The sequence below is a fragment of the Trypanosoma grayi genome, assembly GCF_000691245.1.
Source record: "Trypanosoma grayi strain ANR4 Tgr_718_V1, whole genome shotgun sequence".
Lineage (NCBI taxonomy): Eukaryota > Euglenozoa > Kinetoplastea > Trypanosomatida > Trypanosomatidae > Trypanosoma > Trypanosoma grayi.
The window spans coordinates 1-8,917 of record NW_008826337.1 but is presented as its reverse complement, the minus strand read 5'-3'; the positions used below and the strand labels follow the sequence as shown (position 1 = coordinate 8,917).

The window sequence follows — 8,917 nt, the reverse complement described above, 5'->3', positions numbered from 1 at the left end:
AAAAAAAACGGCCTAGGTCAAATCCTGAAGGTAATTGAAGAATCCGGGCAAAAAAAAAAGGCTTTAAAAATTTTTAGAATCAACGAGAAGTGTGGAAGAAAGAAACAAACCATTATTATTATTATGATTCTTACACCCCCATCCGTATCGACACTTCGTATTAGTGAACTTCAGCATCCGTCCAGATGCCTCGGGAGCGCAAAAAGGAGGAAGTTGTGCCCCCAGCATCTTCTGACACTCATTTAACGAGAACACAAATGACAGAGCACAACGAAAAATACGCAGCGAGGTGCCGCTAATGTTGTTCGCTCTCCATTCCTACCTCCGGTGGTAGGGGGTGGAGCCACACCGCTCACTCGAGGTTGATAGGCCACCGGAGAAGGCATAACGCCATGCGCCCCCAGCAGGCTGCGAGGAATGCAGGGCACCCAGCATCCGCAGCGGGGAATTTCCTAACCTGAGCACAGCGCCGTCAAGATGCCGTGCATCTTGGACACGGAGAGCCCCGCTTCCCCAGCACACAACAATCGTCACCTATTGCCGTCAATATGGTAATTCGGGCATATTTCTCTTTCTCGCTCGCCCTATCTCTTGGGTTAGCGTTTACAAAGAGAATGTACAGTCTCTGCACCCGCAAAACAAGAGAAAAAAAAAGAGCACGGCTCAGAAATGAAAGAGGCTACATAATCAACAAGAGCCGCTCCCCCACCCACCCACCTACACAACACAGCAACAGAGGCACCATATAGTTAAAACAAGGGAGCCCAAACACAAGGCGAGAAAGGGACCTGTACAAGCCAAGCAATGTTGGCTGAACGAATGCAAAGTGGCTGTACGGCGACCCATCCACACCAACGAAAAAGGGTCGCTCATGTCACTCCCTCACCCAAGGTTGCGAGTTGCTGGAGGGCCTCACTACCTGTTAGCAGCGCTGTGCAGCCGTAGCTGACTGCCTTTCGCGGGTGCGCCGCTTCCCATGTCTTTAAGTCGTCGTATTCCGCCACGCAACCTCCACTGATAGTGAAAACAATGGCCTGTGAAAAGTGCATCTCGGTGAGATCAACAGGCTTCCTAGTCCTTGGGTCATACCCAACTACCGTCTCTAAAAGTTTGGCCCGAAGGCTGTTACCACCGCCCATTGTACGGGCACCGGCACCACTACCAGACGCCGACGACGGATCCTGTAGAAGCGCATCCACAAGTTTTGTAAGCGGTAGTTCCGATTTTGCGTTGGCGCCAAGTGTACTTGCAATGTTTTTTGCCAGTGTCTGAGCCAAACCCCACGCAAACCCTTGTGCCGCACTCGACTCACCGGACGTGGGGCTAGCAGCACCCAGTGACCAGTTGCGCAGATGCTTGATGTATGCCAAAGCCGGGAACGGCGCCTCACCAAAGGACGCGGCACACTTCTGCAGCACAGCCTCATTCTCGTTTTCAGTATCCAGTAGATAGGCGATGAGATAAAGTCGCTGGCGGTCCTCTAGCGTCCCCAAGCCTGTCAACAGGAGCTTCTCAAACTCCTCCCGATCTATGCCTTCACGCTGAATAATACCAAGTTCAACGCCGTGAAAGCGATCCAGGTGGCTTGAGCGAATATAGTGTAGGAAGCTGTACGCCATCTTTGTGTGGGCATCCAGCATCCGTTTCTTCTCCCCAAGCATCGGAGCGTTTGCCAACAGTTTTGACATGGAGTTGGCATCAGTGTCGTCTTCCCCGCCGTATGTGGTGTCAGAGAGTGTCGCGTACTCCTCACGGTACTGCTTCAGCGCCGCCTCGATGTTGCCACCGACAGCGCTGAAGTCCAGATTTGCGTTAGCACGGTAGAACTCATCACGATCGGGGTCAATCTCAAACGAGGACTCTTTCCCATCCTCTCCTTGCACTGTCACCTTGTTCAAGTGCATGTTCCCAACCTCTACCAGCAATCCACGGTAGGAAAAAGGGTGGTGCAGCATCGTCGCCAGATCGCTCGAGCGGTCCACGATAAGCAACAAGGGCCGCCCAAGGACAGCGGAAGAAGCTGGTGTGAGAGTGCGCTCGTTGAGATGATCATTGAGGCAAATCGACAAACGCCGCGCAACCTCCTCTGCGGCTCCCGTTTTGCTATGCACAATAACAGGCAGCACCTGCTGCGACAGGAGAACGTGGGAAATACCCAGGACAACGGCATTTAAATGCGCCTCCACCTCTTCGTCCTTTGCGTGGCGACTGTTCAGAGTCACAAGTGAGTTCTTTTGCATCAAGACGAAGAGATCATTTTCCAGGGCGACGTAGTTTAATGTGCGGTCAAAGACTTTGATGTGTCGGATGCTCTGAAGTTGGCCACGATTCAGTCTCTCTGCAAAGAGCTCCAGACCCTTCCGTGGCACCTGTGATGTGAAGTTTACGTACATCCACTCGTACAACTCATTGACCGCGTCGTTGGCAATAGTGCAGATGTTCTCTTCCGTCGGAGCACAGAAATAAATGGCTGGGGCGCCTGGCACAGGGTCGCGTTTGGCACTGATGTGCATGTAGAGCGTGACCCCCAGTTCCCGCAGATCACCCACACGCAGCAGCGGTGCGACGATGTCACGCCCAATATCGTCGTATATGAGAAGACGCCACGCCGTGTTGATCACTGCATCCGCACCGGCAGTGGGCGGCGGCGGCGGCGGCGGCGGCACGCTTCCTCCCGTTGACGTCAATGGGACGGAGGAGGAGATCATCGCCCTAATGACCTCCTTCTGCCGCTGCCGCAGAAAGTGCTTATTATTCTGACCTATCATCGCCCCCACAGAGAGATGTGTACCTTGCTAATGATAGGACCAATAACCCTTATTGCTGTTGTTGGTGTTGTTTTATTTTCCAGGCAACCGAGACGAGTGGAAGGGTAGGAAGGGAGAAGAGGGAAATAAATCTAATTCAGGAAGAGCCGATAGTCGCAGCGCAGACCATTTCTGTATATTCCAACCTGAAAGCACTTCACTGTTTGCAGCTTGTGACACTTCAGAGGATGAGAGAACAGACTCCATCTCTCTCTCCCCATACACTGAGAGGAGTTCAGCGTTCATGTGGAAATGCAATCTCCCAGAATGCCGACGGCGTGCATGCATCGACCGCATTACTTTCCTTTTTCACGTACATCTCCTCATCTGCGGCGTAATCCTTCTGCCGTCGGCGGCAGCTACGAACGTGACTGCGCAACTCACCTTCAGAGGCCTCCTGCCCACTGGCCAGCGTGGCAGGCGGCACAGCTGTTGAGGAAATGCACGGTATAGCCGCCAAGATGTCAGTGGCGGTGACAGTGCGTGTGATACTCTCGGCGTCGGCATCGCCACGCGCCCTGCAGCGCCGCGCGTCTTGCGGCAAGCTTCGCTGACGCGGTCGCTTAGCCGGTACGATGGGGAAGAACTCATCCAACTCGCGTCGCACTGGGGACGGTGTGGCACATTTTCCCTCATTCCAAGTGCCAGCCTCACCAGAGACGAGGTTGAACGGCTCCACGAGAGACGCAGGCGCACACTGTTGCTGTTGCTGTTGCTGTTGCTGTTGCTGTTGCTGTTGCTGTGGCTGTGGCTGTGGCTGTGGCTGTGGCTGTGGCTGTGGCTGTGGCTGTGGCTGTGGCTGTGGCTGTGGCTGTGGCTGTGGCTGTGGCTGTGGCTGTGGCTGTGGCTGTGGCTGTGGCTGTGGCTGTGGCTGTGGCTGTGGCGGCGGCACGGCGTCGTAGTCCTCGTGTGAAACCGGTAAGGGTGTGAGGGGCCTCCTGTCAGTCCGGTCCGCCTCGTCACTTGCCGCACCCGCGGCCACACGAAGAGTGGATGATAAATGTCCAGAGGCGGAGAACTCACCGTTCAGCAGGCGTTCGGTCAATTGCTCCAGCAGAACTGCGCGGGCAGTGACGGCTGCCTCCTCCTCGCGCAGCGCACGCACTCGCTCCGCGTGCAGCTGCAGAATACGGGTGATGTGCGACGCGGCGTCACCACGCACGCCAGCAAAGGAGTCCATCCCACACTCGCCTTTCGGCACCAACAACAACAAAAGAAAAACGCAAAGAGAAACACAGAAGAGGAGGCGACACCATCAGAGGAGGCGCAACCCACACAAACGCATATGCCGCAGTCGGCATCTATTTGCCCGTAGCCACAGCAAGGGCAAGGCGAAACAACTACAATAATTTTGCCTTGAAAAACAAACAAAGGGCAACATGCAAATAAAAATAAAATATTAGATGTCGCTTAAATCTTCACGGCGTAGACACGCTTGGGGAACTTCTGGGCCATGCGGATCTGACGGCGAGTCTTGCGGTTCTTCTCGTTGTCCTTCAGCGCCAGGCGGCGGCGGTGCGTCAGCTTCTCACGCAGCGCCTTGGGCTTGCTTGAGCGCAGCTTCTTCTCCGAGTAGAACTTGCGGAGGTTCTCGCGCTCGTTCTGGTTGAGAACCGTCAGAATGCGGGCGATGCTCTTGCGGATGATGCGGATGCGGCCCACGCGAGCACCAGCCGTGTTGAGCTGCTGCGTCACACGGAGCTGCGAGAGCTCCTTCTTGAACTCAGTGAGCTGCTTCAGCATGTCATCCTTGCTCTTCTCGCGCAGGTCACGGATCTTGATGTGGTGCGACATCTCGTGTGTGTTTGTGTGCCTCCTATACGCAGTAGCCTTTTGGATATATGTAACGACAACAGGGATAAAGAATACACAAAAGAAGAAGGCAATGATTATATGGATGTACTGCAACAGCAAGAGTTTGTAGGGGACTGTCACACTCAGCCAAGTCCCCTGTAGGGGACATTCAAGCAGAAAGCAACTAATAGATACACGTCAACGACTACATTCAAGTATTCCTTGGTTTTCACCTGTGTGGTGAAGTGATGGCACACCGATCGCGCTTCTGTACATTGGCTGCAGATCACTGTAGAGTAGTAAGTCACACGCAGGCTATGCTGTTTACAGGTACGTGATGCCGGGGGTGATGTCTACGGCAACGATGCGGTCCGACTGGGCAGCGCAGCAGACACCTCCTGGCGCCACCACCACCGCCTGAACTGCCTCACTACCGATCTTCTTGTAGCTCGTGAAGCTCAGCCGGAAGAACTGATCGCGTGCGGTGTCGTACGTGGCCGCGGCGATTGCACCAACAACCGCCTTCCGCTCCGTCGCGGCGTCGCGCAGCTTCGTGATCTCGTCGTCGCGCTCCTTCTCCTGCTCCTGGCGGAATGTCTTCAGTTCCTCGCGCTGGGTGTCGTCTAACAGGGCGAGTGGATCCTCGTCCTCCTCCTCCTGCTCGTCCTCTTCGTCCTCTTCCTGCTGTTCGTCCTCTTCGGGGTCCTCTTCCGCTTCTTCCTCATCCTCCTCCTCATCCTCCTCGTCGTCTTCGGCGGCACGCGCAGCGGCCTTCTCCGCGCGTGCAACAGCACGTGCAGCGGCGCGCTCCTTCCGCTCCTCTGCCTTCTTCACCGCCCTGGCCTTCTTGGCGATGCGTAGTAGCTCCCGCTGCTTCAACTGGATGGCCTTCTTGCAGCGTCGCTTGATAGCACGCGTCGCGAGGCGGAGTGTGGTGCGAGTCTCACGTGTGTCAGCCCGCACCCGCACCGCGTTGCGCGAGAGGAACTGCAGCACTGACCGTGACAATGCGCGCGCGTTTATGCCGAGCACATATCCATCCGAGGTGCCAACGTAGCAGTACGCCGCCTCGTCGCGTATGGCGGCCACCACGTGCGGCGCCTCAGGAATCTCAATCGTGCCAACCGGATACAGCTGCCGTATCGGCGGATCAGGTCGCGCCTTAAGGGCAGACTTCACTCCTGCTGCCAGCTGCGCCGCCGCACGGTACTGGTCCACAGCCGCTGGGGGTTCGTTGTCTGGAGGCGGTTCGGTGTCCGACTGTGCCTCCTGCGCCTCGGCAGTCTTGCTGTTGTTATTTGTGGTGTTCTTGCTGTCCGTCGGCTCCTGAAAGGAGACAGTGGCGTGGCGGTTCGCCTCGCTGGGTGTGAGAGGCGCCTCCTCTTCTGCCTCATCGCCGTGCTCCGGCAGGCGCCATATCTTCATTGTCAAATCACGCCCAAAGGAGAAGAGTAACTCCCCTCCTCCAGCAATGCGAAGACACTTCACATGATTAAGGTGACCGATAAGAAGCCGAATCGTCTTGCCTAACTTGGCGTCCCACACACGGATCTGGTTGTCGTACCCACCGGTGATGATGAGCTGCGAGTCCTCTGGGCCAAAAGCGATGCAAGAGAGGGCGTCCTTATGCCCCGACCAGGAGGAACTCCTCGTCCCTTCAATTAGGTGGAGGCAGCCGTCATCGCCACCGGTGTAGAGGATACCCTCGTTCATCGCAAGGCACCGCAGCGGTGTCGGCAGCCACGACACCTGAAGGCACCGCTTCGCCACGTCCAGCTCCCTGTCGGGGGACCACTGCCGTACACTGCCGTCCATTGAGCATGTGTAGACCTCGTCGAGCGACGGCGCCACAATGGCGGTAACGGCCTTGGTGTGGCCATAGAATGTCAGGGCCGCTCTGCTGCAGCACGCGGCATCGGGGGAGACGTAATGGTCCACGGAGCCGTCCTCCCTGCCCACGTAGAGCGGCACGGGGCTCTCCTCCACGACGAGACAGATGGACGTGATGGTTCGCCCTGGCATGCGGAAAAGCAGGTGAGTGCGAGCGAGCGAGCAAGAGAGAGAGAGAGAGAGAGAGGGCGGGGTTGGGCAGCGGGGATGATCCTTCGCTACTCCTCGTCACCTTTGGTATTGATTCTATTGCGGTGTTTGAGTTGGCCCCACGAGTCTGCTCGCCCCTCAGCAATTTCTATTTTCTCTCGTTGTTGTTGTTGTTGTTGTTTTTCCCCCTACCACCAGCAGCAGCAGCAGCGGCCGGTGAGAGACAGACACACACGCACAGAGAGACATAAAACAAAAGCACAAAGAGAGGAAGAGAGAATGGAAAAATAACAAGAGAAGGTGGGGAGACGCACGTCCACAATGCTTGTGTGGAATGCACGAGGCAATATCAGGCGCAAATAAAGCACAGAGAGAAAAAAAAAACAGGGTGCGGGCACCATCTGCTGCTCTTGCAGTCCGCACATCTGCAACTTGTGTGGCATGCCAACAAACAGAATTGGTTGTTAGCCCACATCAAATCTAAGAGTGAATTGGGGGGGGGAGTCAAACATCTACAGTGGCAGGCGCAAGTGATGATGGGCACACAGACACAGATACACCTACACATACACGCATGCATCATCAATCGTCATCATCATCAGCTTCTGCTCCCCTCTATGCTTCTTATACAGCTCATGGCACCACTGCACGCGGCATCCTCACTGCCTGCCCCTACGCGACTTCATGACATCGCCAAGCACGCGGAACGGCGGCATCAAGGTGTCCTCCTCTTTCTGCACCTTCGGCGTCACGCGCAGCGGCTTCGCGAGTTCCTGAAGCCGCCGCGGGTCGGTGTGGCGACTTGTCGCCCGCTTCGGGGTCTCGGTGGTAGGCGTGGGTGGCGAGGCGGACCGCTCGACGTGAATGGCGGCCAGCTCCGACACGAGCAGCATCTTCCCGTCGTCACGCTTCATGTACGCCGACGGCGGGCGCCATCTCTCCTCACGCACGCGGTTGATTTCCCGCTCCTGTAGCAGCAGCCGCTCCCGCTCTGTCGATGCGGCCTCCAGGCCGAGGCGACGCATCCGCTCCCGCTCTCGTCGCTCGCGTCGCCGCAGCTGCTGGTCGTACATGTGCCGCACATGCTGCTCCATGTCCTGCTCCGTCAGGTAGCGCGTGGGCGGCGGCCTGTAGAGGTCCAGCTCCAGCTCCGCCAGTTTCTTCTGCCGACGGAACACCTCCGCGTAGACCATTTCGTTCACGTACGCGTCGATCTCCTTCTGGGAGCGGTACGTGCGCGGCTGCGACGGGTACACCGCCTCCTCCGCTCGGCGCTGCGACTCCTGCTGGCGTTGGATGCCGTCCTCGTAAAGACGGCGCACGGACTCCTTCTGCATGCGTGACGAGGCGTAGTACCCGACGTACCGCGCAGCATCATCGTTGCCCAGGTACGGGTTGGGCATCTGCTGCTGCTGCCGCGACTAATGGAGTGTGACGAAATTCGCAAGAGACAAAATAGTAAGAAAGATTTACTCTGAGGACTCAACTGCGCGTTGATGTCCACTGCCTTCCTTTCGGTTGCGTGTGCTGCAGGTTGGCAGCTAGAAGAATAGAGAGAGAGAGAGAGAGAAAGAGGAGCAGAGAGGCGGTGAAAAGAATACACGCAGACGGGTACAAAGGAACTGGGCACATGGGAGCAAAGGCTGTGCGGGAGGGATGGGAAGACAGTAACGGAACAGCTTCCTCCATTCGCGGGCGTAAATGTGTGTCTGTGTGGTACTACGTATCTTCCTTTTCCTTCCGCTCGCCCCATCACCAATATAAACCTTCCCATGTTGGCAGAAGGGACAAATAAGCTCCTCGCCCCACAGCCACAGTTTTTGCTTGCTTGTTGTTTCCTTTTTTTTTGTTTCTTTTCGTTTCTTTCCTTTGTCTTTGCTTTCCCTCTGTGTGTAAGGCCGCGTCGGCCGCTTTGATTACTCTCCCACGCCCCTCCCGCGTGCCTGCGCTGCGCCGCACTCACCACCACCACCACCACCGCTGCTGCTGCTACTGCGGAATGGCGCCGCGCCGCCCCTGTTCCCACCCGGACATCACCACGCGTCCGATACCCCATAAGTCTAACAATCGTAAAAAACCCATGCGGATGGGCGAGAGAGACTTGAGGCACTCCCGCAGCAGCGCCGGGTCGAGCTCGCCTGTCTCAAGCACCGGCATCGACAGTGACGTGCACTCCACCACCGGCATGGCACCCCGCGAGGCGGCGGCGACGGCGGGCAGCAGCGGCACGAGGCTCGGCACCAGACGACGCGCTTGCACCTGCGAGTTGATGTGCA

At 56.8% G+C, this 8,917-nt stretch overlaps 5 protein-coding genes across 5 annotated transcripts; all 5 read right to left on the bottom strand.

Moving 5' to 3' along the window:
• Nucleotides 1-869: 869 nt before the first annotated feature.
• DQ04_07181040 (putative sec1 family transport protein) lies at nt 870-2,768 on the bottom strand (the record flags this gene model as incomplete). Its single annotated transcript, XM_009315056.1, has 1 exon — nt 870-2,768. The coding sequence occupies one exon, from the start codon at nt 2,766-2,768 to the stop codon at nt 870-872; it is 1,899 nt and encodes a 632-aa protein (XP_009313331.1).
• Nucleotides 2,769-3,042: 274 nt separating this feature from the next.
• On the bottom strand, nt 3,043-3,987 carry DQ04_07181030 (hypothetical protein; the record flags this gene model as incomplete). Its single annotated transcript, XM_009315055.1, has 1 exon — nt 3,043-3,987. One exon carries the CDS (start codon nt 3,985-3,987, stop codon nt 3,043-3,045), a length of 945 nt encoding a protein of 314 aa, XP_009313330.1.
• Nucleotides 3,988-4,217: 230 nt separating this feature from the next.
• On the bottom strand, nt 4,218-4,601 carry DQ04_07181020 (60S ribosomal protein L35; the record flags this gene model as incomplete). Its single annotated transcript, XM_009315054.1, has 1 exon — nt 4,218-4,601. The coding sequence occupies one exon, from the start codon at nt 4,599-4,601 to the stop codon at nt 4,218-4,220; it is 384 nt and encodes a 127-aa protein (XP_009313329.1).
• A 324-nt stretch (nt 4,602-4,925) lies between these two features.
• Nucleotides 4,926-6,623, bottom strand: DQ04_07181010 (serine/threonine protein kinase; the record flags this gene model as incomplete). Its single annotated transcript, XM_009315053.1, has 1 exon — nt 4,926-6,623. The coding sequence occupies one exon, from the start codon at nt 6,621-6,623 to the stop codon at nt 4,926-4,928; it is 1,698 nt and encodes a 565-aa protein (XP_009313328.1).
• Nucleotides 6,624-7,300: 677 nt separating this feature from the next.
• Nucleotides 7,301-8,044, bottom strand: DQ04_07181000 (hypothetical protein; the record flags this gene model as incomplete). Its single annotated transcript, XM_009315052.1, has 1 exon — nt 7,301-8,044. The coding sequence occupies one exon, from the start codon at nt 8,042-8,044 to the stop codon at nt 7,301-7,303; it is 744 nt and encodes a 247-aa protein (XP_009313327.1).
• Nucleotides 8,045-8,917: the final 873 nt, after the last annotated feature.